Here is a 16,293-nt window from a genome sequence, read left to right on the forward strand (position 1 = left end):
CCAAATGGGAAGAAGGGGCTGTCGAAATCAGCGGTTCTTTCAAAAGGCATCTGTCTACATGGGCGGCATGCGTTTTGAAAGCGGCACTTTCGAAATACACGTGGCTGCTGTTATGCTAATAAGATGCTGCATATTCATGGTGGCGCCTCATTAGCATCTGCCAAAATCCCTCATTATGATGCCCCTTCCGAAAAGCGGGGGCTCATATAGACACAGTCAGAAGCTGTGTCTACACTTGCATTCCTCTCTTGAAAGAGGTATGCTAATGAAGGAAATCAAAAATGCAAATGAGGTGCTGATTTACCTATCTGGTTTCTTATTTGCACATTCTTTTGAAAGAGCTTCTTTGGAAGGGCTCATAGGTGCTACAATTATACAAATAATAATAAAGTCTATTAGTTATACAAACTATTAAGAAAAGGTCCACTGGCTAGAAGTAATTCTTGGCCATAATTACTAGCCAGTAGGTTTTGGTAGGTTTTTGTTTTGGCTAGCATCTTGGGAGGTTTCATATATTTCCAAAATTGACTTCATGAAAGGATGGAAGACTCTTTTTGTAAACACTGGCTTTTCAATTTTCTAATATAGTAGTTTTCAGTCTTTTCATGTCTCTCCATTACTGGACGAGATTATTAATATAAGGGGATATTGTGCCTTTAGAGCCTAAATCATTTGATACAGAAAGCAGGTGTTCAACATGAATGGTTTCCTGAGTCTCCACTCCAGAAGCAGAATTGCTGAAATCAGCTTGCCTGTGTCAACTCACAAGGCCACGGCCGGACAGGATTTTTGCGATTCGCTTCAATACAGAACCGATTAGGGAGAATAATACTTTATTAAGCTTATCTACCCTATGTGACTGTAATTGAGTCACATGGTACACATGACAAGCAAAGCACTACAGGATGTATATGACTGGACAAGAGGCGACTGGGCATGCTTACGTCCCTTTCAGCCATGGGGAGCTCCAGTCCCGAAGTGCCTCACATCAGGGCCACAGCAAATGTTGCTCCAGCTGGGGGAAAATGTCCAGGGTGCTCCTGAAACTTAGCGTACCCAGTCAAATCTCAGCTGGGGTGGGACGTTACAGTGATTTTATCCCTTAGCTGTTCACTGGGTGTGTACATACTAGCTCAATGCCACTTTTAGCATTCTCAAGGGGTTGAAGCCAAGATTGCCCAGGTTAGTGGTCTCTCCTCAGGTGTCCAAGTCTAAACACAGCTGTCAGGGGATGATATGGGTATCTCAGGTTTATGTTTATGGGGTCCAAGGCTGCAACAGGCTGTAACACGGGCCTTGAAACTTGGCTGTGCCACAGGAATGGAAGTTCCCACTCTTGCTCTCTGAGGCCTGCAGGCTGCTCTTTGAGGCCTTTAGGCCTGCAGACAGGTCTGTTGGCGTGTTACATGACAGCCTGATTCTTGTGACTCTTGCTATTCAATTTAGAATTTCTGCACTGTCGTGCTCTATAATAACAGTGTGGGTTCCCTCTTCTACCTTTCTAATGTCCAGAACTTAGCTAGGTAGGTTTGCTTTAAATGTCCTCTAAAGCAAGTCACGTCCAAAGTTCTGGACCACTAGAGGAGCTTGAGGAGCAGTGTCTTCTTAAAATTCTGGGGTCATTGGGGCAAATTCTATGTAAGTTGCATGGAGATTAATTGTAGCCATGTCTGTCCCAGGATATAAGAGAGACAAGCTGGGTAAAGTAAAATTGTTTTATTGGACAACTTCTGTTCATGATACAGCCGGGGCTTTTTTCCCAGTGGAATGCTGTGGAATGGCATTCTGTCACCTTGTCTTCACACTGCCACTGCCTTTTTTAAAATGCAGCCCTGAGCCATCTGCCCCCGACTGCTGCCCCACTGGGATGCCACCGCCAGCCCCAGCGTTGTTCAGATGTGTGGTCAGGCTGGGGCCAGAGCTGGGGGAGGGGCATGGGGCTGGGGCCAGAGCTGGGGGGAGGTGGGGTCATAGCCCTACTGGGGCGACCCCAGCTGTGGGGCTGGGGCTGCGGCTGGGATGGATCCCTGTATGGTGCAGGGATGGAGGCCCCACCCAAGCCCCCACCATGTCACAGAATCACAGAATCCTAGGGCTGGAAGGGACCTCAGGAGGTCATCTAGTCCAGCCCCCTGCTTCAAGCAGGATCGACTCCCACTAAGTCATCCCAGCCAGGACCTTGTCAAGCCATGACTTAAAAACCTGTAGGGATGGAGAATCCACCACCTCTCCAAGCAACGCATTCCAGTGCTTCACCACCCTCCTGGTGAAGTAGTTTTTCCTAATATCCACCCTACACCTCTCCTGTAACTTCAGACCATTGCTCCTTGTTCTGCCATCTGACATCACTGAGAACAGTTTCTCACCCTCCTCTTTACAGCTCCCCTTCAGGAAGTTGAAGGCTGCTATTAAATCACCCCTATATCTTCTCTTCTGTAAACTAAACAAGCCCAAATCCCTCAGCCTGTCCTCATAGGTCTTGTGCTCCAGCCTCTTAATCATTTTTGTTGCCCTCCGCTGAGCCTGCTCCAGCACATCCACATCCTTTTTATACTGCGGAGCCCAAAACTGGACACAATATTCCAGATGTGGCCTCACCAGTGCCGAACAGAGAGGAACCACTTCTCCAGATCTGTTCAAAATGCTCCTCCTAATGCACCCTAGTATGCTGTTAGCCTTCTTGGCTACAAGGGCACAGTTTACTCCAAAGCCCTGTGCTCTACCGCATGAACTACAGGCCACGGGGCCTTTGTCACAGGGCCAGGACTGGAGCTCTGCACAGTGTGGGGCCAAGGTCATCCCAGACTTCCTGCAGGGCCAGAGCCCCCACCCCCCACCCCTTGGAGTCCTTGCGCGGGGCTGGGGGGAGCTGCGGCCAAAGCTCTCGTGGCATTGGTAAAAGAAAAAAGAGAAAAGCCGCTGCTGCTTTGTTTCCCTGAGGTAAAACTGTTATAAAACTGAACACCCACTGGAGGTATGAGGTGAAGGTGGAGGTTGACTGTTGTGGTGAGATTCAGGGAGAGTTACTCTGTGACTGTCTACACCCGAAGAGGGTAGAAAAGGGATTGAGGAAAGCTGTGCTGTCCACCCACCCCTCACTCTGGTGACATCGTTGGCTGACGGGTGCGCATGCGCGGCACGCAGGGGTCCGGAGGAGTGGGCACGACTGCACAACGTTCCGATCTCCTGCAGCGGGACGGGCTGACATCCACCGGGAGCGCTCCAAGGAGAACCAGAGGCTGCAGCGTTCAGGGCCGGGCAGCGCAGCTCTGCGCCACAGTGTCCTCTGCTGGGCGCTCACGGAACGGCGGCGCTGCGGGGCAGAAGGGCAGTGGGGAGAGGTGGTATGAGGCAGCACAGCAGCATCCCCCAGGGGAGGGGCTGGGAGAGCCACGGCAGTGGGTGGGACGTTGTCGCAGGGGGTGGGGCCAAGGGGGCTCCTTCGGGGTCCAGTGTCCGGGCAGCACTGAGGACAATCCCCCAAGATCACCCCCAGCGACCCCAGGACATTGGAGCCAGTCTGGTTCTGGGTCCCCCAGTATAGCAAGGATGTGGATGCATTGGAGCCAGTCCAGCAGAGGGCAGTGAAAACGATAAGGGGACTGGAGCACATGACCTATGAGATGAGACTGAGGGACTGGGGTTTTTTAGTTTGCAGAAGAGAAGAGTGAGGGGTGATTTGATAGTAGCCTTCAGCTGCCTGAAGGGGGCTCTAAAGGGGATGGAGAGAGGCTGTTCTCACTAGTGACTGATGGCAGAACGAGGAGCAATGGCCTCAAGTTACAGAGCGGGAGGTGCAGGTTGGATATGAGGAAAAACTGTTTCCCCAGGAGGGTGGTGAAGCACTGGAATGCGTTGCCTAGGGAGGTGGTAGAATCTCCATCCCTAGAGGTTTTTAAATCCCAGCTTGACAAAGCCCTGGCTGGGATGATTTAGTTGGGGTTGATCCTGCTTTGGGCAGGGGACTGGACTCAATGACCTCCTGAGGTCCCTTCCAGCCCTAGGATTCTATGATTCTAGGGGCTACTAGGACAAAGACGCCAGTCGGATGAGGGCTACTGGGCCCTTTAGCTGGGAGCTCAGCAGAGAGGCCCAGCGTGGAATGGGCCATGGGGACTGAATTCCCCTCTATTCTGCCAGCCAAGGCCAAGCAGAGTGTTTGCACTAACACTACTTGTGTCTGCTTTATGGAGTGGGTGCTCCAGGCCCTGGGGCTGGTATCTCTCACTAGACTGACCGTGTGTGTGGGTAGTGGGGCGCGCGCGTGCACCCATGGGCATGTGTTTATGCAACACACAGCCTTATCCTGCTGCCTCTTTTGTACCATAATAGCACTGGCATCCCAGCCTGGCTGAAAGGGTTGGCTGCCTTTCACCTCTTGCTGACTGCTGCCCCCTGGCCTCTCTCCTCAGCTCCTGCAGATGCGAGCATGCAGCACAGCCAGTCATGACACCCACCCCGCCTCATTTCTGCTTTTCTGAGCACAGGAGAGGTGGGAGCTGGACCATCTTTCCCCTCCTGAACTCCCCCGTCCTGAACTGGCATCAGCCAATGGCACTGCAGACCTGATGTCTGGACCTTTCAGCCTTCTCTGAGTGTCCTGGTGGTCCCGTTTCCACTCTGGGCTGGGTTCCTTTATTCCAAGAGTTCTCAACATTTTATCTTGGTGACGCTTTTCCCAGGGAAAACCTCAGTGTGTGACCCCCCTCCACCGATACATTAAAAAGACTCTTATATTTAACACTCTTATAAATGCTGTAGGTGAAGGTGGGGGGAAGGGCTGACAGCTCCCTTCCCCCGAGCAGCGTGCCCTCTAATTTTTTCCATCATGTGCAGAATAAATGTTGTTGTACGCACCAAGGCATGTGCCTATGTGCACCACCAATAGGCACACACGCTGCTGGCTGTGTGTGCTCTGCTAATCAACTGGGCAGCAGCTGAATCCCTCCTGGGCAACTGCCCAATTGCTCAGCTTACAGGGAAAACTGATAGTGGTGGCAGGCATGACCTCCCCTCCCAGCAGCTCTTCGAGGCCCCAGTAGGGGCTGCCGGAGCATGTAGGGCAGGAGTAGGCACAAAGGGCTTTACCTTCTTTTAGCCAAACTGAAGCCCAGCTGTGCAGCAATAAGTAAGTTTCAAGCCCAGAGCCCTTCAGAATAATGACATTCTTCACTCAGGTCCTGTAATTCTAACTCATTTACAGTGTGGCCAAACCCTTTTTAGTCAAAAGGCAGAATGGTGGATTATACCCTCACACGTACAGGGGGAAGGATGAGACCTGCAAGTGTGTAGGGGATGGAGGGAATATTAGACCTTCCACAGTTTCCTTAGAAACTTTATGTAATTTCAAGAATTAGCAAGTCTGTCTGCTTCACTATTAATAATGAACAGAGTCTCTCATGGCATGCAAACATCCCTGCCACTAGGCTTCTTCAAGTTGTTAGAGTGAATAATTCAGTAGTACAGTAAACCCTCGATTTTACGAACCCCGATTTAGTGGAAGTTGGGAACAACGGACCTCCGCCAGCCCCACCCCACTGCATTGTTCCCAAAATCTGCTGAATCAAGGCCCATAAAATCCTAAATCTCCCCCCACCAAAAGTATCTTAGGTGACTTACCAGAGCCACAGGAGCCACCTCTACTGCGGCTGGACAGGCTGTTGCTTCCAGCTGCTGTGGCTGGAGGAGTTGCCATAGCTCAAGCCAGTGCTGTGGCCAGAACCACCACCATGGGAGCCGCCTGGTGGGAGGAGCATGTGGCAGCTCTGGCAGCAGCTCACCCAGGCTGCAACGGAGGCTCCAGCTGTGGCAGGGCCTGAGCCCTGGATCCAGCAGCACCAGCCTTGTTGGCACCCCAGCCATGGGTCCAGCCTGTAAACACTCCAATTAAATAGACTTTCTGCTATAACAGACACCCTTTTCCCCCATTAGTCCATTAAATCAGGGGTTTACTTCATTGCCATTTTCTACTAGTGTAGACAAGACCTGATTTAACTCTACCAGAGTGGGTTTTCCCTACACCGAAGAGAAAATTCTTACACTGGCACAGCACTCGCCAGAGGTGCCTTCCCCACCATCAGGATCTGGCTGCAAAATTCCTGGGAGGAAGGGATGAAATTCAAAGTTAAATAAAGCTCCTGGCTGTAGGTGAGATCAACTGCTCCATTTGCCTGCTGAACATTGTCATCTTCCTCATCCACCATGTCTGTTTGTTTCCTTTGTCTTCCTATATGCCTGCTTGAGCTCCTTTATTTTCACCTGGCACTGCTGGGCAACCCAGATGCTTTAGTTTTTTCCACCAGCTCTGGGAGGTCTTGGCATAGATGTCTGTGTTTTTTTCGCTGCGTCAGTCAGCACAGTTTCATCCCCACACACTGCAAAGATAGTCTGGATCTCCTGCATGCTGGAGCTTGTTTGTGACTGGGGGAGTTCATGGCCAGATGTACTGCTGAGGTGTGTTGTTTGCTGTGCTGGCCAAACAGGAAATGAAATTCAGACTTTGTGGGGCCATTTCCTGCCCACCTGGAGAGCAGTGGAGCTGAAAGTGAAGGCCAGAGCAGCCACATTGGGACATGGTGGGATACCTCCAGCACTTGTGTTGGACGTAATCCCTAGGAATAATGTGATAGGAGCCACAGGCTCAGTCAAAATGGTGTCATGGTTGAGTAACCTTCCCTCCACCAGTGATGAGTGCTCCCAACAGGACAGGAAGGAAGTAGCCTGTGCTGTCCCTGCAGTGCTTCAGTCACAGCTGTGGCCTCCTAGGTCCCATGCAGCCCCCCTGCAGCCTAGACAGGCCAGGCTCAAGGCACCAGCCTGAGGGGGTGCTGCACCTGCTCTCCGTTAGCACCTGTCCCTTGCACTGGCCCTGTGCAAGAGGGACCCTACTCTGCCCTGTTGCCCAGTCAGAGGCTGCGGCATTCCCTGAACCAGAGAACCCAGGTGGCTGGCTCCTCTCAGCCACCCGCAGCGCTATTTCGGTACAGAACGGGATGTGAATTGGGTGACAGTCCCCGGTGGGAGGGAGGAGCCTTTCGGCAGAGTTCGCAGCGGCTTTGCGCGGCGCTCCCTGGGCGCCTTGGTAACGTCGAACGCCGCAGCGGAGGCGGGGCGTGAAGCTTGACGCTGGCCCGGCCCAACCCTGACCTCCTCTGGGCAGCCCTAGGACGGGAAGGGCCGCCAAGCGGGTTGTCCCGCGCCCCCTAGCGGGCGGGACCCTCGAGGCAGGCCAGGCTCGCCCCCTACTGCAACTGCCTCACATCGTCCGCCCCTCCGCCTGCCAGGCTCGCCTCTTAGTGCCATTGCCTCACACTGTCCTCTCCCCCACTGCCATTGCCACACGCAGCTCCCACCCCGACCCCTGCCTACCAGCGCCGCAGGAGCTTCCCCTGCTCCCACCGCGGCAGCGCTACTCCTCTGCCACCCTGCTGGTGTGAGCGAGTCTTTCTCCCCATGTCATTGCTGCCAAGCTGCCCCCCGCCATTCAGACACTGCCCCCCCCCCCGCAGTCCCTGGCACCCCGCGCCGGGCGTCTGCCCCACAAGCCAGGTTGCTCTAGTCCCCGCAGTGCCACGGAAAGCTCTGCTGCAGGTGGCAGGCTCCTGGCTCGGACATGGCCTCGGAGGCGGTGAAGGTCGTCGTGCGCTGCCGGCCCATGAATGAGCGAGAGAAGGCGCTGGGCTGCAAGGCCGTGGTGAGCATGGACAGCACCCGGGGCCAGTGCTTCATCCGCAACCCTGGGGCCACTGACGAGCCCCCCAAACAGTTTACCTTCGACGGGGCATATTACGAGGCCCACAGCACTGAACAGATCTACAATGAAATTGCCTATCCTCTGGTGGAGGTGAGTGAGGTCAAAAGTGAGCCATGAGCCAGAGGCCCAGGCTTGGAAGATTGGGCTGGGGGCTTGGGAGATTGGCCATGACAGACAAGGCCTTTTCATCAACACTGTAGAGTGTGAGCTTTCATTAAACAAAACTACAAATGTTTAATCTTTATTGTTACAAAGAAAACCTGCTGAATGTAACCTCATACAGCACTGTCTCCTTAATTCCTATGAAACTTTTCCAAAATAGTTCTTATTGCAGGTTTTTCAGAAAAATCTTTGATTTTACAATTTAAAAATGTTGGCAGCTTCTCACTAAGGGCCCAGCGCTGCAGACAGCAGCACAGAGCTAAGGGCAGCAGCCACTCTCCAGTTGCCTAGGTCTGAATGCAATGCTTCCACCGGGAGCAATGACAAAATAAGAGTAGCCATACCGTAACCCATCCTACAATGTTCTTGTGTTCCCGCCCCACCACCACACGTGGACTTCTTTTTGGGTCAGGATCCTGACAATTACATCGTGGTATCTGAGATTTAAATAGCTGAAATTACAAAATTTACAGTGGACTTGGTACGACCCGAACTGTAAGGCAGTTATTGTATTCCTTTTGTCATTCTTGTGGTTCTTCTCTGAACCCTCACCAATTTTTCAACATCCTCCTTGAATTGTGGAGATTAGAACTGGACAAGCTATTCCAGCAGCAGTTACATCAGAACTAAATAAAGAGGTAATCTTTGATCATACATGAGATTCCCCTGTTTAATGCCTTCAAGGATCACATTAGCCTTTTGGTTTCAGCAGTGCACTGAGACCTCAAGTTCATCTGATTATCCACCACAATATCCGCCCAATAGATCTTTAATTCTGTAAGTATGTCCTTTGTTCTTTCTTCCTAGATTTATACATTTATATTTAGTCCTCCTCTTGTTCTGATCCAGCGCCCAAGAATCCACAATACACCTCTGCTGGTAGCATGAGACCTCCAGCACAGGTTACTGAGCTTGAGGTTCCTCACGAGTATGCAACTGTTCCTCCCACATATTATAGATAGGTGCATAAGAATCCAGTCATCTTGTTCTCTAGTTTGATTCGGTGGTCTGTAACAGACACCAATTAATATTCTATCCTGTGACATTGATCCATAAATTTTCAAATAATTTTTTCTGAGTTATCAGTGTCTTGGAAACAGGTGGCACCATTTTTTCGATAGAGTGCCCCTCCGCTACCTCTCTTGCCTGCTCAGTCCTTCCTAAATTGGGTGTAACTTGATTTAACATTCCAGTTGTGGGAGTCATCCCACCAAATTTCAATAACACCAACTAGCCTGAAATGTTATGTTCATGACCAAGCATTTCGAATTCCTCTTGTTTGTTACCTAGGATTAGTGTATAGGCAACTAAAGAATTTATTTTATTCATTTTTTCATATTCATGAAAAGTACGTACCTTGGTACGTAGCATCTTGATTCTGTGCTAAATGAGTACTCATACCTTCTATCTTTTAATTTAGTTTAACATCTTTATGACTGTTCTAGTCAACCTGTCCCAGGAGATTTGATGGCCTTCACCTCAGTAGAAGGGCTAACTATACAACATGTGAAACAATATTCCACAAAATCAAAACCTTCCATCCCTTGTCACTTGGTTAGCAATTAATTTCTAGAATCCTCTGCCTTCTTTTGCTTGTGGGATAGGAAGGATATCAAGGAAGATTGCTTAGATATTCTTCTTCGGCACACTTCCAACTTCCCAGAAATAATCTGTCATTTTAGAGATATGAGAAGCTTATTTAGTCTCAAGAGTTATATGTTGTGTCTTGGCTTTGGGAAGGCAGCACATGGTCCTGTTGTCTGTATGTTTCTTGGAGTATTAAATCCCCAACAAAGATTATGAGTTTCCTGAGTACTGTAGAGAACTCCTTGTGGGAGAGCTTGCTTTTGTTGAAGAAAGCTGATGATTTCTTACCTCTGATGGTTATGAACAGCTATGCTTCCTCTCTAACTTCCTTGCCATCTCCTTTCTTCCTGAAACCCAGGGTACTGATGTCTCCCCAAACAGACTGTCTTGTGAGTCTGCAGATAGGTAGCACCAGTACCTTGTTTCTTCTTAAATCTTTGCTGTGTAAAAGCTGAGTGGACCCTATCAAGAATCTGTTCAGTTTTCACTGTTGCTATTGTGAACATTAAGCCAAGGTGAAACTGGTCAGAAACATGGAGTATTTCAGCACTAGCAAAGTGTCGTTTATTAAAGTTGACTTTATACTACTCGATTTTGTAAACTTTAGGGTGCATGTCCATACTTGTTCAGAAAGTTCATGTAGTGTGTCCCCATTAACGTACCTAGGTTTGACTGGAATAAATTAGCTAGGGAGGTTGTGGAATCTCCATCACTGGAGATTTTTAAGAGCAGGTTAGATAGATACCTATCGGGGATGGTCTAGATGGTGATTGGTCCTGCCAAGAGGGCAGGAAACTGGACTCAATGACCTCTTGAGGTCCCTTCTAGTTATAGTGGCCTATGATTCTATGACTGTGTCATCAGTGCATTGTGGGTACCTATCCCACAGTTCCTGTTGCATTTTGAGTTTCTGTGCCAGTGTTTTATGGGAAAAAATATGCTACAAGTGGTTGTGCGTATGTAATGTCAGCATGACAGAGTGCATTGTACTACCTCCCTGCTCCCTCTGAAAACAAACAGCCAAAAGCTTTGGAGATTTCACTCTGCTGCTACTGCATGGGACAAGGTCTGAGCAGAGGAGGAGCTCTTCATGGGGGAGGAGGCTCCTGAGGTTGACAGAGGGAGTGAAGTAGCAAGAATGTCTGCCTCCTCTTGGCAGCAGTCAGGAGAGGTAGTAGTACTCCCAACCCCAAACAGTCAGAAGGCTTTGGAGTGGGAAAATGGGCAGGGCGGGAAAGAGAAAGCTTTTCTCTTCCAACAGCCAGACACTGGGGACATGACACTTTCAAATATGTCAGAAACCTATTAGCCAAAGGCTTATATTGAAAGCAGAGCTCATGAGTAGTGTTCAATAGCAATACCTAGGTAGAAATCCTAGTACTGTTTCTCTCTCCCAACAGTGGAGGAAGACGGGTACAACCAGGACTTCAAATAATTACCAGGAAATTACTCCAGTAAACAGAAGAACATTAGCATAGTATTTCTCCTTTGCTCATTCGAAGGCATCTCTCAAGCTGGCCAAAAGAGGGAATGACCTCAGTCATTTGGAAGGGCTTTACACGAGGGTGCAGAGCAGTTTCTCAGGGTTCTGTCCCTTTTCATGCTTATGCCTCTTTGCAGTATCTCTCCCTAACCATATTTCAGTCTCTGGTGAATTGGTATGTGGTTCATTTTTTTTTCAAACTTTCTGCTTTATTTGCTATTGCCATTGTACCTGGGGAATCTTGTGTTCAGTTTGTATTTTAAATGAGCAAATGCATCATCCAATGGGCGAGTCATAAAATTTGATCTATTTCATGTCCTGCTGACACCAGAATGAGTGAAAGAAAGTTAACTCCCTCCTTTAGCCACCTTTGCAAAGCATGACTTTGAGTGAGTAGATGAAAAATAACATTCGTATAATTATTCTAGGATGAAAACTTACCTTATAGCCACCTTATAATCAGCTGGAGTTCCATATGTCTCTCCAGTTCTCAGAGTATCTTCTGACCTAGAGCAAAGTATCCTAATTTTCTATCCTATACTCAGTGGACCGTTCCTCTTTTGACCTTCTGTTTTCTGTCAATCCCTGGTGTTGGAGAGAGACCCATTTATACAGCAGTGAAATGCATTTTATTTTATTCTATTGGTTTTTGGCCTCAGCTAGGAAGCTTGTCTTTTGCCTCTACTCATTTAGGATTTTACAGACCCCAGTGGACTTTGGAAAAAATGCAGGGGGATGTCTGTTCCCAAAGTCTGCTAAATCAGGGTCCATAAAATCGAGGGTTTACTGTAATGCATTCCGGTGCTTCACCACCCTCCTGGTGAAATAGTTTTTCCTAATATCCAACCTAGACCTCCCCCACTGTAACTTGAGACTGTTGCTCCTTGTTCTGCCATGCATTACTACTGAGAATAGTCTCTCTCCATACTCTTTAGAAATACAAAATTCAGGAAGTTGAAGGCTACTATCAAATCACCTCTCACTCTTATTCTGCAAACTAAATAAGCCCTTGTCCCTCAACCTCTCCTCATAGGTCATGTGCTTCAGCCCCCTAATCATTTTGGTTGCTCTCCACTGGAACTTCTCCAATGCATTCACATCGTTTCTATATGGGGGGTCTCTAAACTGGAAGCAATACTGCAGATGTGGCCTCACCAGTGCTGAATAAAGGGGAATAATTGATCACTACCTGTTGGGCCAGACCAGGGGTCTACAACCAAAGTAGTGAGAAGAGCCATTTTTTCAAATTCAGTTACAAAAATCGGTACTTCAAGAGCCGCAGTGCATGTGAATACGAGATGGTCCTTAATAAATTAACATCAAACTGTACTTTTTGTCACCCCTATTTTAAGAACAGCACTCACACAATGATTTGTACCAGTTAGAAAGTTAAATTTCTGTCATCTCCATGCTTTAGCCCCCATCCCGTGGCTTAACCCCTCTCAGCCCCAAACCGGAACCCTGTCCCCAGGTTTAACCTGCCTCAGATGACGAGCTGTGCACCCTGCCACTGCTCCTCCGCAGCCACCACCTCCTCTCCACTGTTCTTCCCCTCTCCTCCTCAGTGCAGCTGCGTGGCTCCAGGAGGGGCAGACTCAGGTGCCCCTCCCACCAACTCTCCTGCTCACTTCCCCAACCTGCGGTGTGGGCAGCTCCCTGCCCTTCCATGCTGAAATAATGGAACTAAATTTCATATGTTTAATGGCCAGACCACTCCTGCCTCTCTGCTAGCCGTTGCACTAATTAAATTTAGTTCCATTATTTCAGCGGGGGCAGGGCAGGAAGCCACAAGAGGAGTCATAAGCATCAGCATCCAGAACTGCAAGTGGCTCCATAAAGAGCCACAAGCAGCTCTGGAGCTGCACTTTGCCAAGCCCTAAGCTAGACCATCTAGCATCTTTCCATCCACCTTACAGTCCATTTATCCAATCCATATTTCCTTTACTTGCAGGCAAGAATATTGTGGGAGACTGTATCAAAAGCTTTCTTAAAATCAAGGTGTATCACATCCATTGACTTCCTCATACCCACAGAGCAAGTCACTTCATCATAGAAGCTAATCCGATTGGTTTGGCATGACTTGCCCTTGGTGAATCCATGTTGACTACTCCTGATCACTTTCCCCTCTTCCAAGTGCTTCAGAATGGATTCCTTAGGTACCCCCTCCATCATTTTTCTGGGGACTGAGGTAATGCTGACCAGTATATAGTTCCCTGGATTGTCCTTTTTTCAGTTGTCCCAGACCTCTTCTGATCTCCGCATGTTTTCAAAGATAATGGCCAAAGGCTCTGCAGTGACATTTGCCAACTCCCTCGGTACCCTTGCATGTATTAAATCCAGACCCATGGAGTTGTGTATGTCTAGCTTTTTAAAATAGTTATCAACCTGTTCTTTCCCCACTGCAGAACTCTATCTCTGTATGTTTCCCAAAGTTGCTATAATTTTTTGCAGAAGGGTATCGATTGCACTGGCGATCACAGCAGCTCTCACTGAATATTTATCCACTCCAAACTGATACCCCCATTGAATGATAACAGCTGGTATTACAAGCTTCCACAGGGCTATTGACACTCACTTCTCAACTGTCAGAGAAGGTCTCATGTTGGTGGTGTTGCATTTAAGGGTAGGGGACAGTAATTCACATAGTTCTATGAAAGTGGCCTTATGCAGTCAAAACTTTTGCAGGCACTGGTCATCATCCCCTACCCGCATAACTATGCGGTCCCCCCAGTTTGTGTTTGTCCCATGGGTCCAGAGTCAGTGTTCCACTGCATCAGCAGGATCCACTACTGCCAGTATATGCCAGTTTGATCCACCAAATGGGCTCATGTGTGACTCTGTCCACCACCTCCTCACATTCTGCCTGACCCCATGGCTCCTGACTGTGCTTTGTAGAAATTGCAGCATGATGTGTGAGGTGTTCACAATGCTTGGCACAGCAGTTTGCAGCTGAGCAGAGTCTATGCTGGGGTCCTCTCAGATAACCAGGGAGAAAAGTGTGCCAAAATGTTTGTGCCATTGCTTTCAGGCAAGGAGGAAGGGAAGAAATGAGGGCGTTATGGGAGGCTGACTATATGTATCCAGGACCATCTGGTCCAATGTTTGGGTCCCATTAGGCACTGGGTGCATAATCAAGGATGCCAAAGAGGTGGCAGCAGCTGTGCAATGGCTACCCACAGTGCATCACTCTTAATGTCGAAGGCAGCCATGCTACTGGGGATGCACTCCATAGACCTAATGCCTCAGTAAGGAGAGGCACCTTTGGCTTTGTAATTTTGGGCGCTCTACAGTCAATTTTACTAAATTTGACCTATTCCTCTAGTGTAAACATACCCTTAGCAGCTTGATTCTAAACATGTGAAGGATGAACATAATGGCTATTATCTTTATGTTTTTCTTGAATTTTACAGGGTGTTACTGAGGGCTACAATGGCACCATTTTTGCCTATGGCCAGACTGGCAGTGGGAAGTCATTCACGATGCAGGGCATTGTGGACCCTCCTACACAGAAAGGCATAATTCCCAGAGCATTTGAACACATATTTGAGAGTGTACAGGTATGTAGTGAAGCGAAATGGCTGCTGTAGCAGGGAGTGTGGCCCGGATCCACAAAGGGATTTTGGTGCCTAATTCTCATTGATTTCAATAGGAGTTAGGTGCCTAAATATCTTTGAGGATCTGGGCCTATATGTTATCAGCTATTTATTAATAGTCATTTTCTACAAAATACAACTCTACAGTATCTGAACAACCCCCGCCCCATATTAACAAATGTATCCACACAGCCCTATGTCAAGTTAAGGCAGTATTATCCCTTCTTTTACAGATGGGGAAACTGAGGCACAATCAGGAACGTGACTTCTCCAAGATTATACAGGAAGTCTGTCATTGAGCTGGGATAAAACACTGATCTCCAGGGTACTACTTTAGTGCTCTAGCCACGAGACTATTATTTCCACTCCCAAATTGTCAGTAGGCTAGCAGAAGCATCCTGGTAACTTGCCAAGAACATCAAATGATGATTACCTGAACACTGAGTGCAGTTCTGATTGGCTGCATATGTATAATTCAGCAGTAAGCATAAGTGTAGTTCAACAGACTTTTGAGATTTGGGACTCAGAGTATTTTAACAGTTCTGCCACACTTACTGTGCGACTTAAGCAATTAGTGTTTTTCTCTCAGCCTCAGTTTTTGATTAACTCTTAGGAAGTTGTGAGATTTACATAATATTTATCAAGTACTACAAAGCCTTCTGCTTAAGGGTGCTAAATAAGGGCAAGAAACTTTTGCTTCAAGCTGAATCTTACAAGATCTTGATGCATATTACTTAATACAGTAGTTTATGTTCATCTCAATGCTGGGTATTTACCAGTGCAAACCAGCCCACCACATTAGTTCTGCACTTGCCGGTGTCTCTGTATTATACAGCTGAAATTTACAATCTGAAAGATCCCATAAACTAAATTGCAGACCAAGTATTTGCAAAACACCAAGGGGAGTGAAACAGCCTACTCTCATTTAAGTCAACTAGTGTTCAGGTGACTAAAGCTCTTAGGCTAGGTTTACACTGTGCATTTGTTTCAAAATTCGCTATGCAAATTGCATAAATTATTTCAAAATACCTTGTTCCGAAGTTGGTGCCATTCAAATGGCACTGAAGGTCGGAATAAGGGGCTATTTCGAATGTTCTGTTACCCCCATCTGATGCGGGGTACTGGAATAGCACACCCAAAATAGCAGCACTATTTCAGGTGCCCTGAAAAGCCACCGTGTTGCTATTTCAGGATATCTTTGTATCCTGAAATAGCACCCACAGTGTAAACATAGCGTGATGTCCTTTTGAAAAGTATACCCTAAAATCCCATCTTTTGGTTTTGTACAGTGTGCTGAAAACATGAAGTTCTTGGTAAGAGTCTCTTACCTGGAAATCTACACTGAAGACATAAGAGATTTGTTAGGAGCCGACACCAAGCAAAAGTTGGAGGTGAGATCACAAGGTCGTTATGGCTGATTGAGGATGTGCTTTAATTTGCTTTGACTGCTGTTATGGGGTGTGCCTGATAAAATGGGAAAACCCGTCAGAAACTGAGAAGTGAAGCAGGTGCAATGTGACAATGACAGTTCTTATATTTAGTGAGTTTTATTTAGTCTGGTCCAATTTCCACCTCATACTTTGTTGTCTGAGACTCAGGTTTGACTACGATATTGCACATGAAAGGAGGGTCTGCTTCAAATCCATGTTGAAGGCTATCATCAGAGTTTTTTACCCTGATGAAAGGTTAGACTCGGATGCTGTCTGCAATTGATT

The 16,293-nt window shown here is 47.9% G+C and overlaps 1 protein-coding gene across 11 annotated transcripts in view; it reads left to right on the plus strand.

The window, feature by feature from the left end:
- The window catches only part of KIF17 (kinesin family member 17), a 94,514-nt gene that overhangs the window by 24,246 nt on the left and 53,975 nt on the right, over window positions 1-16,293 (plus strand). For 9 of the 11 annotated variants that reach the window (XM_074975854.1, XM_074975856.1, XM_074975857.1 and 6 more), the window contains exons 1-3: window positions 7,036-7,843; window positions 14,396-14,542; window positions 15,868-15,969. In XM_074975854.1, the coding sequence (XP_074831955.1) occupies window positions 7,613-7,843; window positions 14,396-14,542; window positions 15,868-15,969 (480 nt within the window). In that variant the 5' untranslated portion in view covers window positions 7,036-7,612. Of the gene's footprint in view, window positions 1-7,035; window positions 7,844-14,395; window positions 14,543-14,811; window positions 14,904-15,867; window positions 15,970-16,293 lie in introns of those variants that run through there. The other 2 variants (XM_074975865.1, XM_074975863.1) reach the window with 2 other exon arrangements.

The sequence above is a fragment of the Carettochelys insculpta genome, chromosome 23 (genome assembly GCF_033958435.1).
Source record: "Carettochelys insculpta isolate YL-2023 chromosome 23, ASM3395843v1, whole genome shotgun sequence".
Classification (NCBI taxonomy): domain Eukaryota; kingdom Metazoa; phylum Chordata; order Testudines; family Carettochelyidae; genus Carettochelys; species Carettochelys insculpta.